This window comes from Felis catus, chromosome B3 (assembly GCF_018350175.1).
Source record: "Felis catus isolate Fca126 chromosome B3, F.catus_Fca126_mat1.0, whole genome shotgun sequence".
NCBI lineage: Eukaryota > Metazoa > Chordata > Mammalia > Carnivora > Felidae > Felis > Felis catus.
The window spans coordinates 134129410-134157268 of record NC_058373.1 but is presented as its reverse complement, the minus strand read 5'-3'; the positions used below and the strand labels follow the sequence as shown (position 1 = coordinate 134157268).

General features: G+C 39.5%; 1 protein-coding gene across 1 annotated transcript in view; it reads left to right on the top strand.

Annotated features, from left to right (window-relative positions):
- The window catches only part of RPS6KA5 (ribosomal protein S6 kinase A5), a 177556-nt gene that overhangs the window by 47814 nt on the left and 101883 nt on the right, over positions 1 to 27859 (top strand). The window contains 2 exon segments of the mRNA XM_003987915.6: positions 2675 to 2746; positions 23529 to 23747. Of these exon segments, the coding sequence (XP_003987964.2) occupies positions 2675 to 2746; positions 23529 to 23747 (291 nt within the window).

The following is a 27859-nucleotide window of genomic DNA, read 5'->3' as shown; positions in this document are numbered from 1 at the left end:
AGAAGATATTAACTCCATTTAATATATATCAATAATCCATAAAGAATGATTACAAAGTTTCTATAGTTTTAGGGAAATGGAACAGTATTAATTATAAGAGGACTGTGGGTAATTAAAGATGTACACTGTACTCCTTAGGGCAACAACTGCACTAATAATGTAACAAAGTAGAGCTAAAATGCCACGTGAAAATTGAAATGAAATTCTAAAAACCATTTAAATATTTTGTTGTTGTTGTTGTTGTTGTTTTTAAGTCAGGAAAGTAGAAACATGGGGACAAACAGAAAAAACAAGTTAAGGGGCTCCTGGCTGACTCTTGATCTTGGGGTTGTGAGTGCGGGCCCCACGTTGGGTGTAGAGGTTACTTAAAGGGAAGAGGCAAGTTAAAAACAAGTAATAAAATGGTAAACCCAAATCCAGCCATCTCAACAATTTCATTAAATTGTCAGTAGGTTAAGTTCAATGGGTATAGGGTTTGGTGTGCAAAATTAAAAAGTTCCAGAGATCTGTTGCAAACACAGTACATGTACTTAACACCACTGTATTATATACTTAAAAATGGTTTAGGTGGTAAATTTTATGTTACATGGTTTGACCACAATTAAAATATTTTAATTATGCATTTAGTTAAACTTTGGAAGGACACTGAAGTCACTTATCCCCCTGAAACTTTTAATTCTAGAAGTTCGCAGTTGGGTCTGATTTGCTTGAAGTTGGAGGCCCAGAGCATTATTTATTTGCAAACACTTATAATGATGCTCTGTGGCACACAACAAGCTCCGTATAAATTTAACTCCTTGAATCCGCATCAGATCCCTATGAGGTAGGTGTTATTTTATTTTCTGCCATTTTATTATGGGCATTTTCAAATATACAGAGAATTTGGAAGAACTACATGTTGAACACCCTCCCACTCACTGTCTAGATTCTGTAATTAACATTTATCGTATTCGCTTTATCACATATCTGTCCATACCTCTATTCACCCCTTAATCCATCTTATTTTTTTAAGCATTTCAAAGCAAATTGCAGACATCAATGTGCTTTGAGGGTAGATATTTTTATTATCCTCATTTACACTAGAGGGGACCTGAGACACAGAGAAGTTAATTAATTTGTTCAAGGTCACATGGCTTTTAAGTGGTAGAAATAGAATTTAGCTTAGGCCTCCTTTAACCACATCTATAGAATGCTGGTTGGCACAATATTCATAGGTATTGCCATAAAAAAATAATTTTGTGATCCAATAAATTTGGTAAATACAGTATCTGAGTTTTAGATTCACATGCAGATTTTCATGGTGTAGAGTCTATGAAGTTCAGCAGTAAAGAAACCTGTAACCTGATTAACTTTGTTTAAGCCGATCATTTCAGGTTTATTTGACTTGAAAGCATCTTTTCCCCCTAAACATAACACCTATTAACATCTTGTAGTATAGGACCAGAATCAATGGAATATATTTTGGAAAATGCTCATTTGTAAGATATCCTAATTTTGTTTATCTAGGACAGAATATTTTTTATTAAAAATTTTTTTTAACATTTGTTTATTTTAGAGAGACAGAGCATGAGTGAAGGAAGGGCAGAGAGAGACACAGAATCTGAAGCAGGCTCCAGGCTCTGAGCTGTCATCACAGAGCCCAATGCAGGGCTCAAACTCACAAACTGCGAGATCATGACCTGAGGTGAAGTCCAATGCTTAACCGACTGAGCCACCCAGGTGCCCCTGAAGACTTCATTTTTTAGAGCGATTTTAATTTATAGAGAATTGAGCAGGAAGTGCAGAGAGTTCCTGCAGAGCACCCGCCTCCACCTTCTCCCAGAGCCTCCCCTCTGAACATCTTACATTAGTGTGTCTCATTTGGTACAGCCTATGAGCCAGTTCTGTGACGTTATTTTCACCCAAAGCCCACAGTTTACAGAGCGCCTTCTTTCTTGTAGTTGTGGTAAAATACGTATCATATACGTATCAAATTTACCACTTTAACCAGTTTTTAAAATTTTTTTTAAATGTTTATTTATTTTTGACAGAGAGAGAGAGAGACAGAGCATGAGCAGGGGAGGGGCAGAGAGAGAGGGAGACACAGAATTTGAAGCAGGCTCCAGGCTCTGAGCTGTCAGCACAGAGTCCTGCGTGGGGCTTGAACCCACGAACTGTGAGATCATGACCTGAGCTGAAGTCGGACGCTTAACCAGCTGAGCCACCCAGGCGTCCCCAGAATATGTTTTTAAAGAGTTAATACTTTCAAACAAATTTTAGAGCTGGCAGAGATATTAGATTTTATTCAGGTCTGACTTTTGATTTTGGCTCAGGTCATGATCTCATAGTTGGTTAGTTCCAACCCCACACTGGGCTCAGTGCTCACAGTGCAAAACCTGCTGCAGATACTCTGTCTCCCTCCCTCTGCCCTTTCCCCACTTGTGCTATCTCTCTCTCTCTCCCTCTCTATCTCTCTCTCTCTAATAAATGCATGTTAAAAGTTTTCCTGTAATATATAACATACAGGGAAGTATACAAAACATAGCTGTGTAGTTTAACAAATAATTATAAAGTGAACCCTGGCTTAACTACCCAAGTCAAGTAATAAAATATTGCTGGTATTTCAGAAGCCCCCAAGGGCCCCCTCCTGTTCCTGACCCCCTTAATTATTTCTTTTTTCTCTTTCTTTTTTTAGCTAATTTAACAGGACATGCAGAGAAGGTGGGGATTGAAAATTTTGAGCTTCTCAAGGTCCTAGGAACTGGAGGTAAGTCTTAAAAAGCATTTGTTACTCCTATGACAAAGGATTGGTATCTCCAATACAGAAATCAGTTAAAATTTTAAAAGCGTAAGGAATCCAGTGGGAGAACTGTCAAAGAGCACAAACAAACGATTCATAGAAAAAATACAAAAGGAAAAATTTGGAAGAATTGGCAGGGATTTAGGAAAACCAATTTCTTTTACCCTGCTGTTGGGAATGTAAATTAGTTCAGTCTTTACATAGGACACAATACTAAAATCCCTAAAATTTATAGGGAGCTTGTTACTTGCCAAGTACTCTGTGAAATACTTTATGCTGATTAACTCATTCAGTCCTCACTCCATTTTATTCATATCCATTGGTCATCATTGTTAGTAATGAAAAACCCAAGACCCTTCAGAAACCTAACAAAAGTTAGGTTTGAGTTTGGTTAAATTGAACAGGGATCTTTATGTTTTGTAATTTGGACAATAGGATTGAAATGATGTGTTTTTAACATTTTTGAAAATTCTCCATAATGTAAGAAGCTTAATAAGCTTAAAAAAAGGCTACAGACGAGAGTGTGCAACATTTCTGTATGAATCAATGTCTACATGTGCACTTGACCCTTGAACAATGCAGGGGGTTATGGGTGCCAACCCCTGCACTGTTGGAAATCTGTGGGTAGCTTTTGATTCCCCCAAAGCTTAACTACTAATACAGTCTACTGTTGACGAGAAGCCTTACTGATAGCATAAACAGTTGATTAACACATAGTTTGTATATGTATTATATGCTGTATTCTTGGAATTAAGAAAGCTAGAGAAAAGGAAATGTTATTAAGAAAATCATAAGAAATAGAAAATATATTTGCAGTACTATACTGTATTTATCAAAAAAAAAAATTACATGTATAAGTGGACTCATGCAGTTCAAACCTCTGTTGTTGAAGGGTCAGCAGTATATATGAATATAGAAAATTCTCTGGAAAATCACCAAAATGATAACAGTGGTTGTCCCAGGTGGTAGGATTTTGGACGATCTTGGTTTTCTGCCTTATACATTTCTGTGCCTCCTGGATTTTTGCTGCTGCCATGCTTGCTGCTCAAGAGTCAGGGCCTCTTGGATGTACAGCCTGTGCAGTGTCAGAGACCCCCACACTCAGAAGAGCCCCATGTTAGGTTTAATGCTCTGCTTTCACTGTCCTGAGATTCTAAGTAATTCATGAACAGAGCACCCCACATTGTCATTCTGCAGTCGGCCCACCATTTACACAGCTGGTCTTGCCAGCAACGCACCTGGTCTCTTCAGCTCTCTCTCTGGGATGTGTTGCTCTGCAGGTATGCCGCTGTGAGAACTTGGGACTCTCATTTTCCATCTTTAAGGTAGGGATGAAAAGGAGGATTTTAATTCTTTATTTTTGCAGTCTCAACAGGCCCTATCATCTCTTTCCTGGAAGGGGAGGGAGAGCCTCAGAAAACAGACTATTTTTCTTCTCCACTAAAGTTTATCTTCACACTCTCAGGGGCCTGTATGCCTTCCTAGATTCCCAGCCTCTTACCGGCCGTTGTCCGCAGGAAGGCATCTGCCCATAGATTCCTAAGTGCGAGCCTTTTAGCAGGAGAAAAGTCATTTCTCCTGGGCTTCCAGGATCAGTCCCAGCCACTGCCCTCGCATATCACGTATGCAATTTGTCTTTAGGTCATTCGGTATTGAGCTGTCATGTCTAGGGCCTTGCCATATAAGCTTTTCATGATTTTCCTGAGTAGTTCAGCATATTGTATAGAGCCAGCCTTTACAGCTGCCAGTGCATAAGCCCTATAATTTATTTTCATCAGCTAAATATTTTATTGTCAGGAAGAGTTTAGTATAATTGTCAACTTGGGAGAGTTTACTGTGCATTCTCTCCATCAGATCATTTGTAAAGATGTATTTTTAAAACAAACTAGCCTCACCCTACCATATCATTAAGAAATCATGCTTGCAAAATATCAAAATAATGTCTTTTATTCTTAACATTTGTTTCCTCTTTCAAAGGCAGTATCTCCTCGAAGAAGAAGAAGGGTCACAACTGTATGGTGACTGAATTTCCTTAGAAATAGTTTGTGCCATTTTGTCAAAGGCTTTTTCAGGTCAATTTATGTTATAGCCACAGAATTTGTTTTATCTGCATGTTTTTTATTCTAATCGCTTTACTGCAATATAATCACATGCCATATAGTCCATCCATTTAAAGTGTACAAGTCAGTAGTTTTAGTATATTTACAGAGCTGTGCAACCATCACCCCAGCCAGTCTTAGAACATTTTCCTTACCTCAGAAAGAAACTATGAACCCTTTGTCTATAACTTCCCAAGCTTGCCATCCTCCCAGCCCTAAACAACCACTGACCTACTTCTATACATTATATTTGCCTGTTCTGGATATTTCATGTAATTGAATCATATAATTTGTGGTCTTTTGTGTCTGGCTTCTTCCAGTTAGCATAATGTTTTATAGATTCATCCATGTGGTAGCATTTATCAGTATTTCTTTCCTTTCCATGGCTTAATAATATCCCTCTATATGGATATACCACATTTTGTTTATCCATTCATCCGTCAATGGGATTTTTGGATTGTTTTTGCCTTTTGGCTATTATGAACCATGCTGCTGTGCGCATTTATGTATAAGTTTTTGTGTGAACATGTGTTTTAATTTCTCTTGGGTACATACTTAGCAGTGGATTGCTATTCCATGTGATAATTCTATGTTTAATTTCTTGAGGGGCTACTAGGCTGTTTTCTAAAATGGACACATCATTTTACATTCCCACCATTTTATATTCCCACCAGCAGTGTATGAGGGTTTCAATATCTCCACAACCTTATCAACACTTGCAGCTGTTCTTTTAGAAAATAAGTTATGAAAATCAGACTAAGATCATGTTTTATTCCAGATATGGTCAAAGCCAAAAAACTTTTATTTAATATTAGAGATAACCTCTCTGAAGCAAAATAGGCATGGAAACTACAGATCTCCTCAAGCCACTATTAACATGTAATATTAATTAATTTTCATCGCTGAATTTTATAACATGTAACAAAAACCATGAAACTAATTCTGTTCCTTGATCTGTCAATTTTATATTTGGCAGTATATTCCAAATACATAAGTAGAAATAGAAAGGCAGTTTATGTTCTCTTTCTGATAAGATGACAGCTTGCATATCTTGGAAAATCTTCCTCATTTTTAAACCCCTAAAGTGCTGGATAAAAACCTCTAAAGAAAGTCTACTAAATGGTATAGGTCAGCTTGTAAGAAGAAGAAAAATCCTTGGAATCCAAAAGGAAAACAGAACAGGAATCTAGAGAATAAATAAGCCCCTTGAAGGCAAAGGTTATTCTGGGGAAATGTACCAGTAGATTGTGAGCAGGTTCTTTGGACTTAGCATTTCCATGCCTGGTATGAGGGACATCATCTAAGACTCCCGAGAGGTAGAAAAGTCTACTGCTTAGCAAACTACTAAATAAGAAAAAAAAAAAAAAATCCAGTCTGCAAAGGGAGGTGCAGAGGAAATTTTTCTGCCTCAGCATTGGCTCTGGGTGAAGGGAAAAAATAAATAAATAAAAGCGTTCCCCGAGCATTCACAACATAAACCAGGCATCATGCGGGTTTGCAGCTTGAATTTGTACACGTTTGTGTAATCCCAAAGAACAAAAAATAGGTAGGAATTTAGTTTACAGTCGTACTGAGTTGGTAGTATTCCCAGGTGCCTAGGAAAAGCAAATGTAAATCCTCTTTGAAAGAATAAACTGTTACCTAGACCATAAAGAAGTACCGAAGAAAGTTTTACAGACATGGTCTTAATTGTCAATGATCACAACATCCAAGAAGCAAGTCTCCCATGAGTGAAAGACGTGGAAACAACAAATAGCAAAGTTAGACCTGTAGAGACTGTTGGAATTATTAGGTCTGAAATATGATATAAATGTTGATATGGTCTTTAAAATTAAACAGAGCTTTGATGGTAATATTAAGGAAAAAAAAGCATGCTACAAAATGGACAGATTTGAAAGAGAACCAATAGTAGTTCTAGAAGTTGAAAAAGTAATTCAGATTATAAACTCAGTCGTTGGTTTACTAGCAGATGAGATGTAGCTAAAGAGAATTAACATGTTGAGAGATGGATTTGAGGAAAATGTGCAGAATATAAAATGGAGGAAAATGAGATGGCATTTATAAAAGAGAGATTAAGGGGCACCTGGGTGGCTCAGTTGGTTGAGTGTCTGACTTCAGCTCAGGCCACGAGCTGGTTAGTGAGTTTGAGCCCTGCATCAGGCTTGCTGCTGTCAGCCCATCAGCCGGTCAGTGGGGAGCCCACTTCGGATCTTCTGTACCCCTCTCTCTGCCCCTCCCCTGCTTGTCCTCTCTCAGAAATAAATAAAAATTAAAAAAAAAAAAAGACACTGTAAAAGAGAGATTAAGACATGGAGGACAGAGAGAAGGTACAAGGTTGTCTGATCAGAAATCCTAGCTGAGAATTTACTAAGATTGATTAAACATGTGAATTCACAGGTCGAAGAAACAGAACAAATTCCAGGCAGACAAGTATATAGAAATTCTCACATGAATACATCATAGAGAAAGTGATGAGCACCAGAGAAATACGCTACAGATCGAAGAAACAGAACAAATTCCAGGCAGACAAGTATATAGAAATTCTCACATGAATACATCATAGAGAAAGTGATGAGCACCAGAGAAATACGCTAAAAGCAGCCAGAGAGAAAAGACTTATTTATGAAGGAACAATGATCGGATAAACAGATGACTTTTCAACAGCTACCATGAAAACCAAGGGAGAGTAGACAAATATCTGCAGAATGCCCGGAGAAAATAAGTCCGTTTAGAATTGTATACCCAACAAAACTATTTTTCAGAAGCGAGGGCGAAATAGACATTTTCAGACATACAAAAGCTGAGTGTGTTTTCCACCAACACGTCCTCACTAAAAGAATTTCTAAAAGACCTAGTTGTAGGGAAAAAGGAAAGTAATCTCAGGAGAGTTTCCGAGATGCAAAAAGAATTGGATCTAAAGAAAATCTAAACAACCATAGCTGTAATGTTGAAATTGTGGGGTTAAAAAAAGAAAACTGAATCACTGGACAAAAATAGCATACAGTTTGGGAGGTGATAGGAGTTAGTGTTCTTAGGTAGTATTCCGCAAACTTTAACATGCGCATAAATCTTGCAGTGTGTAAGTTTCCAAACTGATTAAAAAAGACCAGTCAACCTTAATATTCTGTAACTGTTAAGGAAATTAGTAAGCAAAAACTTCCTGCCAGGACAATAGTTGATAGAGTTTTAAGAATGAGTTCTGCCAAACATTCAACCCATAGATAATTCTCATCTTCCACAAACTCTTTCAGAGGATAGAAGAGTGGGATTCTTTTTTTCCAGTTCATTGGATGAGGTATGGCTTTGATTTCAAAAACCACAAAGAGAATATGAGGAAGGAAAATTATAGGCCAGTTTCATCCGTGTGAAATTTTTAATAGCGAATTTATCGAAATCAAACCTGGGGTATATTTTCTTTCAACACAGTTAATACTTTGTCGCATTACCTACTTCAACTTTTTGAGTGGTATGATTCCAGGTCCTTAAGATAACTCTGCAAAGGTGAGGAGTGAGTTTATCAAGAACGTTTTACTTGGGCATTTTCATTTCATGCTTTTTCGTTGCCGTATTACCAATTATACTCTTACTTCTCGTAGGAGAAGATGGAATAACTAAGGTGTCATTTGTAGGTATTTCTGTATTTAAAATCACATTTTTGATGACTAAATGGAGTAGGTGGAAACTTTTCTTATGAATATAATAAAATCTCAATTTTTATTCAAAAATTTCACCACTAATCTTTCAGTTTCATTACCTTTTTAAGATAATTTTTTTCCAACGCCACCTAGAATAATAGAAAAGCCTCATCAGATGTCTTTATGTGTCAAGCCAGGTTTTCTTTGGAAGTGAAACTGAAAATTCTTCTGATGAATTAATTTTTATGTGTTTTGAACTATATAAAATGCTATTCACCCAATATCTTGAAGACTTTGTGGAATATTAAAATATCAAAGATTTGCTTTTTGATCTCATACTTAAATGCATGTAATATTTGTTTCAAAACCTCTCTTTCACTCAGACTGTTGATTTATTTCTCTTTCCAGCTACCTTGTTTCTGTTGGTCTATCACTAGTCTGTCGATCAGTTTCCTAAGATAGACACTTGGAAGTAATTTTTGATTTTTCTCTACTTTTTATTTCTTATTTCTTACAAAGTCTTATAATTTTTCCTTCGAAATGACCCTTGGATTGACCTTTTCTGTTCCTTGTGCCATCACTGATAGATATTACCTTGTACATGGATTGTTGCTAGGGTTTTCTTAACTGGTCTGCTTTTCTGCAAGTTCTCTCTTCTGTGTTATGCATTTTACTTATATTCTGTTATAAATGGTATGCATCCTCATTAAAATTCAACATTACTGCGCTATTCTCCTATTTCAGAATTTATAGTGCCTCCCCCTCCCCCAGTTAATTAATTCGAATCCAAATCCTTTTGCCTTGTTTTCAGACTTAGCTTTGTTTTCTCCTGTCTTTTTTGTCCAGTTACCCTGATATTCCACCTACTTTCTAGTCTGGTTACTTTTGTTTTACTCCCCTACATTTAGGCATACTTTCCCATATTCTGATGCTCTGCCTTATCTTTTTTCCCATAATCCTAGTGCTCCTTTTCTCTTCTGCCCGTCCAAATCCTGCCTAGATCCCTTCCTTCTCTGAATTGGGGTGCTGAAATTCCTTTGCAGAGAACACAGCACTGAGTGGTTCACTGAATTTTCCTTCTTTTCTGCTATTTTCCTTCTAGATTGTAAGCTCTTAAGATCATCTTTATACATCTTTATACATCTGTCCAACTCTGTAGCCCTGCCCCATCTCCATAGCTCACAACAGTGTGAGATAATAACAGTCTAACGAGTATATAATTCATGCTCTTGTCTCTAGCATGATTCTTGAGATTGATACCTCCAAGTCCAGGAAATAGCTTTGGTTCATCTTTTAGAATTATACTTGACTCTTGACCAGTGTGGCGGTTAGGGGCGCCAGCCCCCTGCCTAGTTGAAAATCCGTGCATAACTTTTGGCCCACCAAAAACTTAACTTCCCTCCTGTTGACTGGGAACCTTACTGATAATATAAATAACTGATCAACACATATTTTGTGTGTTATATGTATTATATACTGTGCATTTAACAATAAAGCCCGAGAAAAGAAAATATTAGGAAAATCATAAGGAAGAGAAAATACATTTATGGTATTGTACTGTATTTATTTTTAAGAAATTAATGTGTAAGTGGACCTGTGTAGTTCAAACCCATGTTCAAGGATCAACTGTATTTTGTTTCATGATGAAATTTTAGATTGTTTGTGCGAATACTGATTCTGTTTTCATTTCTCTCCTTACCTTTTCTGCTGCTTTACTTTTAATCATTTACTTTCTCTGAGACATGTGCCCAGGTAGAGATGAAGAAAGTCTTTAAGCATACCCATTGTGTACATTCTTAGTACTTCTAATGCTTAATGGAATGGAGCATGATGGTTTTAGCTAAAAAAAAAAAACTTTAGTATTCTCCTTGAATTTTCTTTATTCATCATACATGATCCTGTACTTTGGAGATCTTTTGTCATTAAGCCTCCCCAAAAGTTAAATAAAGTTTGCCATGTGACCACAAAGGGTGCCCCCGAGTTGATTTCCTCTTCCAGTTTTAGTGCATTCACAACTGTGAAGTACTTCGTATCCAGGATGACATAGCAAATTCAGGCTTGAATCTTGATGTTTTCATTACCTACTTGTGTTCCCTGGGTAAATCACTTGAACTCTGAGAGCCTAAGTCCCTATTGGCATAAGTCAATAATACCCATCTCACAGTGTTGTTATAAGATTAATGAAATAATGGATACGAAGTGCCAGTTGCTGGATAACCATCAGTTGTGGTTGTTTATTGAATAGGAAACTCCACTGTAAAGCTATATCCTAAATTTGAAAAACAAAATTATTTGGGACTTCTTCATAAGGATAATTAGTTTTTTCATATAGATATGTTAGCATATCTGGGAGTAATTTCAACGGAAGTTATATTTCTAATAAGAAAAGTCTAACAAATCAAAAACTGCTTCATAAATGAGATATTGGTAGTTGAAATTTGATGAACATTTCTAAGAAGTTGATTTGTCTATTACCTTAAAAATAACATATCAAATGAAAGGATTGTGTTTCTTATTCTGCTTTCTTCTTTTAACTATACAGACATTTTAGGTTCTGAACACCCTTTTATTTTAGGTTGGCGATCTTATACTTAAATATGCAGAAAATGAGTAATAAAACATTTAGAGTGCCTGACACATAGTAACTGCTGTATAAACTTGAGCTAGTTATGTAACTAAAAGAGAAAGAAGCCCAGCTTCTTAAAAGAGATAATATAATGCATTAGTGAGGTCTCACATGAGCTTGATATGTGTCATTTTTTAACAAATATTTTATGGTACAGCCTAAAATATGTTCAGCAAGAGAGGAATAGAGCCACCAAAGATCTTCCAGGTTTCAGGCTGGTTCTTCTGGTCCATTATCCACTCCACAGCCTGAGTGATCCTTCTTAAGTGCAAAATTGGACATGCCACTTCTCTATTTGAAACTTTCAGTTCAGGGGCACCTAGGTGGCTCAGTTGACTAATAAGCATTTGACTCGATTTCGACTCAAGTCATGATATCACGGTCTGTGGGATGGAGCCCTGCATTGGACTCTGTGCTGACAGCATGGGGCCTGCCTGGGATTCTCTTTCTTCCTCTCTCTTTGCCCCTCCCCAGCTCGTACTCACTCTCTCTCTTTCTCAAATACTAAAAATAAACTTTCAGTTCATTCCCATTGCTCTTGGGATTCACTCATTTACATGTGTTTATCAAGAGGCAAGTACTGTTTTGGGTGCTGGGCTTAGAGTAGGAAGTATTAAAAAAATGATAGATTACATACACATCTGCAAATTGAATAATAAGGATCTAGGCATTTAATGTAGTCATTTAATATAGAATTATTCCTGAGCTTATGAAACCTTAGAATGAGTACTGGCAAAGTACAGAAATTCAAAATGCCTTACCTCCAGGAATGTCTAGTGGGCAACTATCATTTGTGCCTACCTCAGCCCCTGGTGCCCTCATGAGAAGATAACTTTTTCCTTGTTGTGTTTTTTTTGGGGGGGGGGTCATCTAATCAATAGCAGATCTTGCAAGCTGTTGCATGGAAATACTTATTTATCCAGTAGAGAGACCATCTTTTGGTTGCTTACCCCAATATTAAGTGCCATCCTTGAAATGGTGACTCTGGTGTTCTTTACTCATTTTCCCAGACTCTATGAAAATCATCCTTGATGGGACAGCCTTTTTTTTTTTTTTTTAAATTTATACTTCAGCGTTCTCAGAAGCACATTTTCTTTATTAAATGAGACAGATTTCTATTTCTCTTGGGTAATTTGCCACTAGAGGGTGCTAGAAATTACACTAGGCAACTTAAAGACAGCTACTTTTTGGTGATAGGATAAAGGGGAATAAAACTTTGGTTGAATCATGTAAAAGACTATTTTATAAAGTATGCTGACTTAGTCATCATTTGTCATTTTATTCCCTTAAGTGTTTGGAAAATATCCCTATTAAAATAGTACTTTTCCAAGCATGTATTCATGAATTGTCAAAATTGTTATTCAAAAAAGTTTATAATTCTGCATCTGTATATATCCACTGTACCTTATGCTTCAGTGTAAACCTACAGTGTTTATGGAAGCCTTAGAGGTTAAATGTTTGTAATGATTTATGCCATGATCATAAAATGATTCCATAGGAAGATGTTGGTTGACATTGACATGATACAACTTATTACTGATGCTGTCGTAGGTCATGCCAGCTAGAAGCAGAGGCCAGGACAGGGATTTAGGTACATGTGATTAATTGCAGGAATGCTCTCAGGAGAGAGTGAGGGAAGCAGAAGGAGCAGGGGAAGAGCCTAAGCAGCATGTGGTCTAAGCTCGGGTCTAGATTCAGCCTGGACTCATGGGAAGTTTTGGAGCAAAAGTAAGGAGGCAGGCCTTTTGCACCTATGTTAGTCACTGGCTGTAGGCTGCTTGGGTTGGGATGGGTTAGGGAATGGTCTGTCTACCTTAGGCCTTTCTCCTGAGAAGGAGGCAGCTGTGGATTATCAGCAGCTCTGGTGTATGGGTATACCAGCCTGTCCAAGTGTCACTGGCAGAGCACCCTTCACTTCTACTACAGATGGTATTTAACACTGGCCGATAAGACATAACTGTGTAGCTAAGCAGACAGCTTGTTTGTTGAGGTATAAAGAGAATGATTTATGAAAGTGCTTCAAGTAATGGTTGTTCTTACTTCCTTGTTCTTGTGGATGTTTTTTTTTAGTAAGATTCTCTGATAATCATATTCATGGGCAGTCATTTCCAAGTCTAGACCTCACAGTTGGACATGGTTTCCTCTGTAGCTTTTTCTTCTTTCCTGCTGGACCAGAATCTTTGGTTTTCAAGTCATTTGGTACCAGGGATAAGATATGGCCTGTGATGTAATGGGTCACTCATGTGGAGATAGGCAGGAGTTGGCCACACCCACTTACATATATGCAGTTAGGAGCTGGCTTCATGCATGTAGTGTCTTAGTGCTTTCTCTGAAACTTACAAAGTGCTGATCTAGAAAATTATTACACAATTAGTCTTTAGTTACTCAAGCTAATGCAGTATGCACAAATGGTAGCCATAGATAGTTATTCCTGTGACTATTTTTATTTTCAACCTTTGTACGTGTTAAGTCTTTTTTAGACGCTATCACCATCCGTAAGAAAATGTACTGTTTTGTGTTCCTGATTCAGCTGTACAACTGTTTCTGACCATTGACGTAGTTAAGCAAATGGGTCAAATGGCCGTGTTTTTAGTTTAAAAACTACAATTGGATTAAATCTAGAATGCTGGCACTTTTATTATGTCTCATCCAGATCCTCTGTGTTACATATCTTCAGGAGGATATACATGTTTATGCCCCAAACAAATGGCCTACCTCAGTGTCTTTTATAAAAATTACTGCTTATGATTTCATACGCTTTTACTGTGTCTCTTTTGTTTACTCACAGCATCTATTTATTTAATCGTGTTTGGGGTTCATAGCTTTTCCTTATATCTTAGAAGAATATTTTAGTCTGCCTTAATTAATTTTAGAAATTTGGGGTGTTTTTGATTTTACAAATCAAAGCAGTGGCCAATTTTTACAAAATAGTTATATGAAATGGCTCAGATTCTCCTTTTTTTTCCTCTAACAATTTTATCTCTCTAAAAATTTTATTTCTTTAAAATTTTTTTCTTTAGACATTTTTTCTTTTAAAATTTGAAATATTTCATTTTATAGGTATGTATTTTTTAATATTTGGAATTTAGTGTACAGTGAAGATATCTGTTATATAAAGGAATTTAGGAATCAATGCTTGTTTGATAAATATATAAAGTCAAGTGCATTCATTTTAAATGTGTTTTGAAATTTACCTTCTTTCAAAAAGAGATTTAAGGGCATTTGCAAGATAAAAAAGAGAGAACCTTAAAAAAAAATAAGTGAAAGCCAGATAAAAGGAAAGTGAAATAGATTTTACAGACATCTGGGGTGAGATAGGCATTATAATTGAGTCTTAAATTTAACTCTGAGGTTATTAGGAGGTAGGGATAAAAGGGAAAATTCTGTGGCTTACATAATTTTTTTTTTTTAAAGGAAAGGCATATAAATTTATTTAGAACAGTGACTTTCAAGCTGTTTTGGCTATTTCCCATAGGACGAAATAAGCACGTTTTTATATTGCAACTCAGTATGTGTATTTATGTTATGTCTGTATACACACACACACACACACACACACACACACACACACACACTTTTCTTCCACTAATACTTCTATAGTGTTTGTTATCTGCCAGGATGCTTACATTAATTTATTTAATCCCTGGAACAGAAAGTAAGATGTAGGAACTATTACCCTCCCTAATGTGGAAATTGAGACACTGTTATCTTAACTGTTTTACCCAAGGTCATACAGTTACTAAATACCATATGTAGGGTTCAGCCTCAGGCAATCTGGCAGAGTCTTTGTGTTTAGCTGCTGCTCTGTACTCCCCTCTCTTTTCCCCTCCCATGTGCTCAGATTTGTTTACATTCATATATACATACACATGGGCATGTATTTATAAAGAGGAAACATGGGTTTCATGAAACACTTTTAGTGTATTTGTTTCTCTTATTTTTTTTAAATGCTGTTTAGACCCACTAATTGATACCACTGCCCACTGTTTGGAAAAAACAGTCTAAAGAGACTTTTTTTTTTTTGAAGTTTGTTTGTTTGTTTGTTTGTTTGTTTGTTTATTTATTTATTTATTTATTTATTTATTTTGAGAGAGAGAGAGAGCGCGCACAAGCAGGGAAAGGACAGAGAAGGAGAGAGAGAATCCCAAGCAGACTCCTTGCCATCAGTGCAGAACCCAATGTAGGGCTTGATCCCATGAACCATGAGATCAAGAGTCAGATGCTTAACCGACTGAGCCACCAGGTGCCCCCAAAAACCGGCCTAGAGAGACTTAACAAGTGCTGAAGTTATCAAATGGTTCCTATATCATGAACATTAAATGATATCATGAGAACAGCATCTTTGACAGAAGATGTGTCAATATTATTGGAAAAACATTGTCTTTTGGACAATAATGTTTCTTTTTGATGCTAAGGTCTAATTAATCAGATGTTTCAGATGGATCTTTTAGAAGTACCAAATTACGGTTAGTCGGTTGGACTCGTGAGTGTGTGTTTTTGTGGCTGATTGTGCTGTAAGAACACTGAAATGGCTATTTCTCTGACATGGATGATGGTGGGTTTTCTGGGGCTTCATACACACCACTCTGGCATTACTCACCACGTACATTCCACTCGCCTATTGACAAGGATCTCGTTTCGAAGGGCAGGACAAGTGAAATTCAGAATTCCATGAGTGTATTTCTTGTTTGGTTCCATTCCTGACAATGTTGTCTTGGGGTCAGTGAAGTTGTGCAGTGGAAGCAGGAAGGGAAGGCAGGTGGCCTGCTGGTCAGTGCCAGGACATATCACATGTGGAAAGACAGAAATTTTTCCCCAGATTAAATTATATCTGAGAAAGGGATGTGGCCAGGCATTGTGATTCGTTCTTCAGTGATTGTGGCAGATCATAACGCAGTGGCCATAAATGGACTATGTTAAGACATTTTCCTGCTCTAGAATGGTGGCTCCTAAGTTTCCTGAGTTCACTTTCACCAGGGAATGTTGCCAGGAATCAAATTTAATACCCAAATTAAAAGGGATTGCTTCACGAAAGCTGATTGTTCCTTCCGCCGAGGGAAAGAGTTGGCTGGGGGTAGCTCGGTACCACTGGTCTGCATTACTGGTTTCTTTTGTTAAAGACTCAGCTTCAACTTTAGAGCAAAATTATCAGCCGAGAAGAGGGTATTTGGCTATACGCTACGGAGCTCTTTCTTTGGTCTGCTCCTGTTTGCTAGCTTGTTTGTTCTTTTTTTTCATGCACTTAGCATTGAGTCTCCAGTTACTTGCTGATGATACAAGGAGTCAAATCACAGTGTATGATTTCGTGGAATTTCCAGTCCTGTGGAAGTGGACAGTGAAGCAGTCACACAGATCAGTGAAAAGTCATGTTTCTGATCATTTCTGTGACAAAGAATGCATGGTGTTATGAGAGCATAAAATTTGAGGAACTGTGCTAGTTGGAGAAGTCAGAAAAGGCTGGAGGTCTGAAAGAGTCTGCTAAATGAGACAGAAGGGCGAAAGAGGGAGGTGGACGCCAGATAATTTAATTATATTAAGTATTCTCCTTCTCTTAAGGGCAATTGGACATCAACTGATTTGAGCCAGAAGGGTTATATTTTTTATCAGCAATTTAGATGGTACCACAAAAGCTGTGCTTGCCAGGTTGAGGATGAAAGCAAGCTGGGGCCATAGTTAGTGTGGTTGATGGCCGAGTCACCCTTTAACGAGATTCCACTAATCTGGAAGGAGGAGAGACGGTTGGGTTCCAATAGCAATGAACAAGATCCTCTCTCGTAATGACATGACTGGTACTTGTTCATCAAAAAAAAAAACGGTTGAAGTGGAAAATCACTTTAAAAGGATATATATAAATATGTGCTTTCAACATATTAATTTCACTTAAAATAGATAAATATATATTCATCTGCCAGTGAGGCCAGTCTTTGTGGTTGTTTGTTATGTAGGCTCCATGCCCAGCATGGGGCTTGAACTCACCACCCTGAGATCAAGAGTTAGATGCTCTACAGATTGAGCCAGTCAGGTACCCCCACTTGCCAGTCTTTGGGTGTAGGCATGGGATCTTTTCTTTGAGAATAATTTTTTTTTAAACTTTTTTCTAAAGTTTATTTATTTTGAGAGAGAGAGAGAAAGAGAGCATGAGCAGGGGAGGGGCAGAGGGAAAGAGAGAGAATCCCAAGCAGGCTCCACGCTGTCAGCGCAGAGTCCCATGTGGGACTTGAACTCACAGACCGCAAGATCATGACCTGATGCGAAACCAAGAGTCAGACACTTAACTGAGCCACCCAGGCGCCCCGAGAATAATTTCTTAAACAATAGTTTATTTTGCATAAATCACTTGTAGTGATGCTTGTAGTGCATCATCTAAAATTAAGTTTCAGATTCTTCAAAGCAGAGTGGGAACCAGCAGCATTTGAAGTACTGAGTCCAGAATCCTTCTAGATTTCCACAGTTTTCCCCCAAGCCTTTTATAGTGTTCCACCCACACCTAGCTTTTCAGCAGTTCTTTTTTTTTTTTTAAGTGTCTTGCTTCTATCCAGTTCTTCCAAAGTATTCAACCTCATTTTTCTTTCACATTTACATTTCAGTGGTTTATGTAACATGTAGTTAAATTATATAATAACAATAACAGGAGTAAATGGGTGAGGCCACGAGTGAGTATCCACGAGTTGGTGTGAAGCAGACAGCTGAGCTACATGGAGACAGAAACGCATGGGTGAACCCGTCCTAGGCAGTCAGTGTGCAGCAGTGTGTTGTACAGAGGAAAAGGGGGGCGTATTCCTGGTCCAAGTGGAAGTCGCTAACAATTCCTGCCATGCAGTTTTTTAAAAGCCATGGTTCAAGTACAGTAGTTTCTGCTAGGAGTTTGGTATGAACCCAAAGTGTGGCATAACTGATAAGCAGTGTGTACGAGGCACACAGTTTTCAATAGCATTAGTAAAAATTGGGAAACAGTGATCTCACAGTGCTTGAGCCATTTGGGTCCCAGTGAGAGCAGCATGTCCTAGGTGAGGACTGCAATTAATTAAATAAACCAGAGACCTTCTAGAACAATGGCTCCTAACTAACTCTTCCTCCATAATAATGCATGTAAACATATGCACATTTTGCATGCGTTTAATTATATGGCGTTGTAAAGTGATTGCTTTTACAGACTGTAAAAATATTTTTTAACAAATTGTGATCTCATTGTCATGAGATTAGATGCTACTTCCTAAAACTTTTTAATGAATTCACATTTTACAAATAAAGCAAAAAGATCGGTTCAGTTATGCTCAAAATAAATTTCAGCAAGAAGGCTGCTTTTATTTAGCTTGAAAATGTAGTTGAAATTGTGTGGTGGCTCTTGATATGGCAGCATGAATGTCATCTTGTTTTCAAACTGTCAGTCAGTTTTAACTTTTCTTTATTATGACAACAAGCACTAAACACCTGATTGATAATACTAATTGTGGCAAGTGGAGTAAGATTCCCGCACTTGGAAAAGCAAACGGAGACGTACTCCAAGGAACTAGACATTTCCCCGTGGTGCTTGGTTTTAGTTCATTTTATATTATTTGCTTTATCCTCAAGCTATTGAGATCGTTGTCAACAAGGTTTGCCAACACTGTGCTGTCTGTGTCAGCGAGGATAGAATTCTAAATCCGCGTTTCACTTTGAACAGAACTAACCTTCATAAGAGAGCTGGTTTCCTCCCAGCTGTGGAGTTCTTTCTCCAGCTTTGTGGAGAAGTTTGCTTATGTGTCTTGATCCAGTTCTCTCCTCTGAAATGGCTGCTTGAAGAGCACTCCGGTCTTAAGCAGAACCCAAAATGGCGTCTGTTGGGCCTAGAATTGAAGGATTTACTTCCTTCATTTGGTCCCAGACGTCTATCAAGCTAAAGTCAGGAACTAATCCTTCTTGTCATGCATTCTTAGAATTGACTTTCCTTCAGTCTCAAAAGAAGTAGAACCTCTACCTCTCCGTCAAGCGCCGTTAGACTGGTCCTCTGGAAACCCAGTGAACTCCGTGCCCTCTTTTTCTCACATTTCTTGACAGAGTATCTTGAAGAGGCGCTGATGCTAATGAAATTGATAAGATTCACAGCAGTACACAAGACTTCCGTGAGGATTGCTCATAAAGCCTTTGAAACCATTGCGTGTCGATGTGAAAATTAGAGTCATGCTGAGGCAGGAAGCTTAGTCTCTACCTAAGCAGCAAATCCGGATGTGTGGCCAAACATCCATTTTAGGGGCTCCATCTGAGCAGGAAGTACTGTTCATTTTTTATGGCCAGGAGGGTTGTCAGCATTGGTAGCCTTTGCAGGTTCCAGACGATGCTTTCAGAATAGGAATTCTTTAACGAGGTCGGCACACCACTTACCGAATGAAAGCCAGTTAGTTGTTGGCTGCACTAGAAGGCAAGCAGTCATTCATCTGGTTACGAACTAAAAGGATACAATACTTCCATCAACTCCACTTTTCGTGTCCCCTCTTCAGACACTGGAATGCATGTAGGTGGTTCTGGAGTGGATGGTGCTGTTCACCAGAAAGGCTGCTTCACTTTCTCTCTCTCTACTCGTCTGCAACCCAGTTTACCCAGGGAGGGCGTAGCGACTGGGTTTTCTTCCCCTCTGCAGTGTGACAAGCAGCCTTATGGGTGCTTCAAAAACAAGGCTGTTTGGACACAACTGTGTTTTAGTTAGGCATCCTACTCCTAGGATCCTACTTGTCTGAAATGTTTGTTGTGTGGAATGTTGTAAGGCACTTGTTGAATTTTGTTGACATAAACACCTTTGGCACTTACTATGTGATAAAAGTACTGTAGCCTTAGTTAATCGTGGCAACTATAAAAGTAAAAACAGAAGATTTGTAAGCTTTATCCTTCTTTCTTTTCCCTGACGCTTTCTGATAGGGAAAATAATTGTATTGGCAGGATATATGCAGTCTTTAGCTTATGTTATTGGTAAGCTTCTGGATCTCATCACATGGCAAGGTGGATGACTGTTTACTATTTGACAGTTAGTATATAATGTAGCAGCAGGATGATTTTATATTATTTGACCACATACATTAGCATCCTGTGCTACCTCATATTTAGCATGATAGGACATTTTTTTAAAATTTCTTAACATTTATTCATTTTTTAGGACAGAGAGAGACAGAGCATGAGTGAGGGAGGGGCAGAGAGAGAGAGGGAGACACAGAATCTGAAGCAGGCTCCAGGCTCCCAGCTGTCAGCACAGAGCCTGATACAGGGCTCAAACTCACCAACCATGAGATCATGAGCTGAGCCGAAGTCAGACGCTTAACCGACTGAGCCACCCAGGCTCCGCAATATAATAGGACATAGTTTTAAAGTAATAGGAAAGAGGGGCACCTGAGCGTCTCAGTCGGTTGAGCGTCCGACTTCAGCTCAGGTCATGATCTCACGGTTCATGGGTTTGAGCCCCATGTTGGTCTCCGTGCTGACAGCTCCGAGCCTGGAGCCTACTTTGGATTCTGTGTCTTCCTCTCTCTCTGCCCCTCCCTTGCTCTCTCTCTCTCTCTCTCTCTCTCACTCAAAAATAAACATTTTTAAAAGTTTTTTTTAAGAGTTAAAGTAATAGGAAAGAAATCAAAGAAAAAATATTTGTAACTCACAGAGTACGTCAGTGGAACCTCCTAGTGGTGAGAAGTCTCAAAATCATTTACTTTAAGTTTGGCTTAGGGAATAAGGACATTTTGCATAGGTGAGATGGCATGGTAGTGTTTTTAAGTATTTAAAAAATGATCTTACAGGGAAGGGTAATACTCTTTTTGTAAGTCCAGATGGTATAGAAGGACCAACAGATAAATATTATAAAAAAGGTCTGTGTCCACTCAATAAAAGGAACATTTTCTAATATTTCCATCCCTTCTCCCCATCAATAAAATAGGCTACTTTGCAAGACTTTCTCCTCATAAAAGTTAACGGCCCCATGTCCATCACACCAAAAACCCACCTTACTTCTATCGTGACTTCTGTTTAATGTCTCATTCCCTATTTATTCGCCTGTGAGGTCGTCCACTGAAGGGAGGCGGATGGAGCAGAGCTAAGTGTGTGGGACGCAGGGCCAGGTGGGCAAGTATGGTCTTCGATGCTTCAGTTTCTCAGTGTGGTAATCCTTCTCCCCTACTTACAGGGATGATGTAGGAATTGAATGAGTTAATATACCTCTACAGTGCCTGGCAAGTACTCAGATGTTAAGTGCTAATACCCTGCCGTCTGTCAGCCACACGGTCAACACTTAGGCTGAAAGACTAGCTATAAGCTGAACAGCCATCTTTCAGTGATGTCTTGGGAAGATTTGCTTTGTTGGACAGCACACATAATTTCTAAGGACCGGAGCACTCTGGAGACGGGAGTCTCAGAGAACGGGGGGGTCTGGGCGGGTGCTGTGTGTGTAGGGAACACAAAAGCCCCATACTTGTAGAGGACTTGACTTCCTCCCGAGTTTCTGTCATGGCTGACTCTGTGGAAGATATAGCACGCTTCATCAGAATATTTTCCAGCTTCCTGGCAGGGCTTCTGAAATAGATGAGCTTTTTTCATTTTTATACTTTAGGTTAATTTGTTAGCTTTGGAAAGTTGTCATTTTGGTTTTTTTTGTTCACCTCTACCTCACTAAAATCTCAGCCTGTGATCATTTTATTTACAATGGGGTAGGACACAAACCCTTTATGCACTTTCTCTGTATTCCAGAATGTGTTCAGTATGATTATGATAGTGATTTTACTAAAACCAGAGCATCCGATTTCTAGTATTTGTGAAGAATCATCTCTTAAATTCATTTTCAGCCCAAAGCGTGGTCCCTGAAGTTTGTATCCATTCTGCCACCGCTTACCCAAGTCTTTTGGCCAGTTCCTTACAGTCCTGGAACCCGTTTCTTATCTGTAGCTTGCAATTACTAAAAGTACCACCTTCACTAGCTGTTCCGAGGATTAAGTGAACCAGTGTGTGGAATGTGTTCAGCACAGAGCCTGGCATAAGCAATTTCCTTAGAAAGCGTCCTCCTCAGGAGTATTCCAGCCTTTCACCAATCCATATGTATATGCCTGTCATGTGTTGGTACTAATTTACTTCTCGAAGGACTGACCTGAATAACGTGGAGTATACAGGAGCCCCTCCCTTTAAGCGCTCTCATGCTAGTGAGTGGATCAGAACAGAATTATGGGCTAAATACCGGAGAGGTGTGGGCAGGGTGCAGGGAGGCCCTGGAGGGAAGGTCTGGGTCAGAACTCAGACTAACTCCGCAACGGTCTGATGAAAGTATCAAACTTGGGGCGCCCGGGTGGCACTGTCGGTTAAGTATCCGACTCTTTACCTCAGCTCACGTCATGATCTCACGGTTGGTGAGTTCAAGCCCTGCATTGGGCTCTGCTCTGATGGTACGGAGCCTGCTTGGGATTCTCTCTCTCTCTCTCTCTCTCTCTCTCTCTCTCTCTCTCTCTCCCTCTCTCTCTGCTCTTCCCCCGCTTGTGCTCTTTCTCTCTGAAAATAAATAAAGTGCTGAACTTCAAAAGTGAGACTGGGCTTACCCACCCAGGAGGTGTTTCAAAGGAAAGAGAATTTTAATACACTGTAGAGATGCATTGGGGACCTACCCCTTCCCTCTCACAGTGTTTTTGCCTGCCTTTCCTTCACCCTCCTCCTCCTACCCCTTCCTGCCCTCTTCGCCTTTCTCTAGGGAGATAAATGCAGATACCTGCGCATTCGGCCCCAGTTCCTCCATCTGGGGGAGTGGCACCACACACAGGATTTGTCCAATGAGCCCTGAGGGAAAACTTTTTGAGGTTGACCTACTGAGCCATGAATTACTGCCCAAAGATGTAAAGGGGCTTTTCTGTCAGGATGCTTACAAGTTAAGGTATTTTAGTGTTTTCTAAGTCTGAAGATCTCTTTTGTTTATATAATGTCAGCTTACTTTTCTTTAGTTTTTTTATTAAATATAGAGGGATAGTCGAGGCGCTAGGTTTATATGTGTATGAGATTCTCAAGAACTGTTTTCATTTGTTTACATCAACAGCAAAACCTGAAGATTTTATCTGATGTCTAAAATGTCCTAGTTGTTCCAGAATCAGATTGTGGTTAATTGACCATAATAGCAGCTAGTTCCCTACAGCTAAAAATATTGAGGAGAAAATACCAGTAAAAGAGTGAAAACATAATGCTGTCAGCAGTGGTGAAATATGTAAATACCAAGGTTTAGACCTAGAAATATATTTGGCCTACAACGAAAGAAATCTGTCAAAGCTGTTTTATTTGAAACCGCAATAAAGGTATTTTTTCCTCAAGGAAAGTTCGTCGGGCATCTCGTAACTTGCACCTGCCAATAGATTACCGTTCTGTGTAGTATTTTCATTCTTTTTCTTTTTTCTTTTCATTTTCAGCTTATGGAAAAGTATTTCTGGTTCGTAAAATCAGCGGTCACGATACTGGAAAGCTGTATGCCATGAAAGTGCTGAAAAAGGCAACTATAGTTCAAAAGGCCAAAACCACAGAGCACACAAGGACGGAGCGGCAAGTCCTGGAGCATATCAGGCAGTCAGCATTTTTGGTGACGTTGCACTATGCTTTCCAGACAGAAACCAAACTTCATCTCATTTTAGGTAAGTGTCCATTGGCCCTCGGTTGTCAGTTGTTCTTTTTACCAGAACACTTTTTCCCTTGGGTCTTGAGTCGCAATGAACTCAAAGGACCGCCTCCTTCAGACTTAGAAGAAATGAAACGGTTTGACTCTCATTCTTTCTGTGACGGCTGTTCCTCGAACACCATGAGTTGTTCTGGATTTGGGACCTCCCACCCTGAAGGGGTTTATATACTTCTATTCCACATTCCTTTATTGGTCTTAAGGAATACTTGAGTCATTAGTGGGGGGTCTGCTTCCCTGGGCATTGTGCTTCTGCTCAAATGTGAGGACTGGAATGGTGACGTGGGGCCACAGTTTCTGCCTCAGGAGTTCTCAGGAGCTTTCCACGTTTGGGCTGAAAAAGGGATATTTGTGGAAACTGGTAGTTGGGGAAAAAGATAAAAGGGAGACTTCTATTCTTGGAGATGCTTTGCTTTTTTGGTGAAAAATCTGCCCTTAAAGGAGATGCTCACCAGCCAGTCAATGGGGGCACTCTCATTTCTACCCACAGACACTTTCTGAATCCTTTCCTTTCCCAGACAGAGTTGGCCCATCATGTATGAACTCTGGAAATGTCCTCTGGTACACGTTGCCAGATTGCCTCGCGGGAAAGTCGCAGCGTTTTCTGTTCCTCCTAATGATAAATGGTGATGCTGCACTCTGTCCTCATTGACTATTTCATCTGTTCCACTTTAGTCTCACCCATGTGATAATTTGCATTTATGTGCTATGCTCCCCTGGTTCTCGAACTGTTCTGAGGGTTAGAGGAGATAGAAGTCCGCATCGTGCTCTGTAAGCGTCACCTATTTCTTGAGTGTGAATGGTGTGCCTGCACCATGCTACGTGCCAAGTATTATCCATGGTGATCACTAGCCCTTCACGACAGTGCCGCTAGAGTCCCCTCATTAGTGATGTTGATGGTTCTAGAAGCTGTATCTCCTGAAGTTACATATCTTGTGTAAACTTGAGAATGAAGATTGGAACTCGGGTCTGACTCATTTCAAAGTCCGCCAAACAGTGCTGCCTATACTCTTTGATTATTGGTAGTACAGACAGGTAGGTTCTTAAATATATATTTGACAATTTTGTCGAATGCCTTTATTTTGGAAATTATACTTTTATCAATGACGCCTAAAGTTGCATTCACTTTTTGAGTCATAAAGTTACACTTCAGGCTCAGTTTGGAATGCTTACCGTCAACTAACAGTCCTAAATCTTTTATACGTAGAGGTCACACTCTCCCTTGCCCTGTCAGGGTCCCCTGTTACCATCATCATCTACCCGGTGTTCCTGCAAGTCAGTTATCATTTGGCTCTTCTTTCTGCCTCCTGGGTCTACCTGCTCAGCTTTGTTACTTACTGATTCTTAAATACATATTCCCGGAGTATCCCAGGTATATGGCACAGAGCGCTTTCGTACAATGATTTTGAACACTTATGGCAGGAGAACTCTTCCCTCAAGTGACGGCGCAAACATTCAAATGGAAAACAAATAGAAATGAGTACCCCTGCTTGAATCTAAGCCCAAGGGCACAAAGTCCTGCCAGTTTATTTCTGTACCCACCCTACAAGAATCTCCAGGGAAGCTTTAGGAAGTCCATGAACACTGCTTGAGAAGTAATTATCTTGTTTAAGCTTCTCCCCTTATAAAGAGCCGGCTCATCAAAGTGAAATCATGCGCCTAAGATCATGCGAGTAGTGTGAGCCTGACGTGGCAAGCAGCCACACTCCCAGACTCTGCACCACCGCAGAGCAGCTTTTCTCTTCCGCTCCTCTTCTTCCTGTTCTCGCACCATAACTGGACTCAGTCTTTTCTTTTACTGTTTATCGTAAATCGTGTAGTTTGGTAAATCATGTTTTTAATTTAGAAGTAGATGAATGGACGATTTTGTATTTGATTAAAAAACAATAGTCTTGGGGTGCCCGGGGTGGCTCTGTTGGTTAAGCGTCTGACCTCGGCTCAGGTCATGATCTCGCAGTTCGTGGGTTCGAGCCCCATGTTGGGCTCTGTGCCGACAGCTCGGAGCCTGGAGCCTGCTTCGGATTCTCTCCCTTGCACTCTGTCTTTCTCAAAAATAAACATTTAAAAACAAAGCAAAACAAAACAATAGTTTTTAATAGTATTGCTTTTTAGCTGTTGGTTCTCCATTAATTTTGCTCTTTGTTAGTGGCCCATAAATAAATACAGAAGAAAACAAGAAAACCTGTTTCTCGAGCCATCTCAGGAGTAGAATGTGGACTAGAATAGCACGCCGGCTCCATCATGAGTGAGGCAGTACCTTTGGAACGCATGCCCTCTACTTCCTCTCTCTGTTGATGTATTTAACATAATTTCTCATTGTGCATGTTAATAGTTGTGTTTTTGGCTTTAAAATCGAACCTTTGCAGAATCTTTGAGCAAGGCTTTATTATCAACTGTTTTTATGGTTCAGTTTGCAATGCTTAGAATGCACACTAGGCCAGTTTTCCAAATGTTGTGCTATACACTTAGTCCTCATCTTAGTCCCTTTGAGCTGCTGTAACAAAATACCACAGACAGGGGGCCGAAACAACAGACGTCTGTTTTCCTCACTGTTGTGGCGTCTGGAAGTCCCAGATCAAGGTGCCTGTAGGGTTGGTTTCCTCTGAGGGCCATAAGGAAAGTCTGTTTCAGGCCTCTCTCCATGGCTGGCAGATGGCCGTCCTCTTGCTGCCTCTTCCAACAGTCCCTTCTCTGTGCATCACACCCGATGGTGCTTTATGTGTTCAATAGTCCTCTTCTAAGGATACGAGTCTGATTGGATTAGGGCCCACCCCGAATGCCTCATTTTAGTAATTTAATTACCTTTGAAGACCCTGTCCCCAAATACAGTCACGTTCTGAGGTAGTGGGGGTTAGGGCTTCAATATATTAATTTAGGGCAGGCAGGGAGGACACAGTTCAGCCCATAACTATCTGTTAAGTTTATAGATTAGAGATAGCAAGAATTTTCACGTTGAGCTCTTCAGGGACCTAGCTGCCTTTTTTTTTTTTTTTAATTTTTTAAAATTTATTATTTTTGAGAGAGAGAGAGAAAGCACATGAGTGGGGAAGGGGCAGTGATGGGGGCGTGGAATGGAGGATCCAAAGTGGGCTCAGCACTGACAGCAGGGAGCCCGGCGTGGGCTTGTGCACCGTGAGATCATGACCTGGGCCGAAGCCGGATGCTTAACCAGCTGAGCCACCCAGATGCCTGCCCAGCTGACCTTTTTGTCTGAAGTAAATATTATAGACCTTTTTAAAAAAAATAATACATTTTAAAAACTATTTATTACTATAAAAGCACATATATGCATATGGAAAATACGGAAAAGCAAAAATAAGAAATAAAAGATGTCAGAAAGCAAAAATAAGAAAACCTTTTCACTACTGGGAGTTTACCTCATTCTATATTGCTCGGTTATTACTTAGTATGTGTATCCTAGATCTTTTTGTCTGTGTGTCCGCATGCAGGCACGTTTTGTCAGATGAGGTGGTCCCGTGCTACCTACGGTTTGCACCCAACATCCTTTCTTCAGCTGATGATGCCTGCTTTCCCTGGTTAATAAACTTTCACTTCATTTAATACCCACTGGTACCAGTGATGTATTGTGCATATAACAAACCACTCTACAAAGTAGTTGCTTCAGCAAGGATTTGTTTTCTCATCATTTTGTGGGTTGGCCGGGCGGAGCTCTGCCGGCGGAGCCCAGACCTGCTTGTGGGATGGTGCTCAGCTAGCTGCAGGGTTGGCTGGCCTTAAATTGCCAAGATGGTTACACTCTCGTGTCCGAAAGTGAGTGCTGGCAGTTGTCTCGGGCACCTCTCTTCTCTGCGTGGCCTGTCGTCCTCCAGGGTAGTAGATCAGTTTCTTCCTAGCACAGCAGCCTCAGGGCAGCCGCCGAGAGGGCAAAGGTAGAGGCTGCAAGGCCTCCCAAGGCCAGGCTCTGGAACTCATGCAGCCTCACCTCTGACCTGAGACCAGCCTGGATTTGATGGGTAGGGAAATAAACTCCCTTCCACCTTTTTTTTAGTTTAGTTTTTTTTTTTTTTTAAATTAAGATCTAATAGACATACAGCATTATATTAGTCTTAG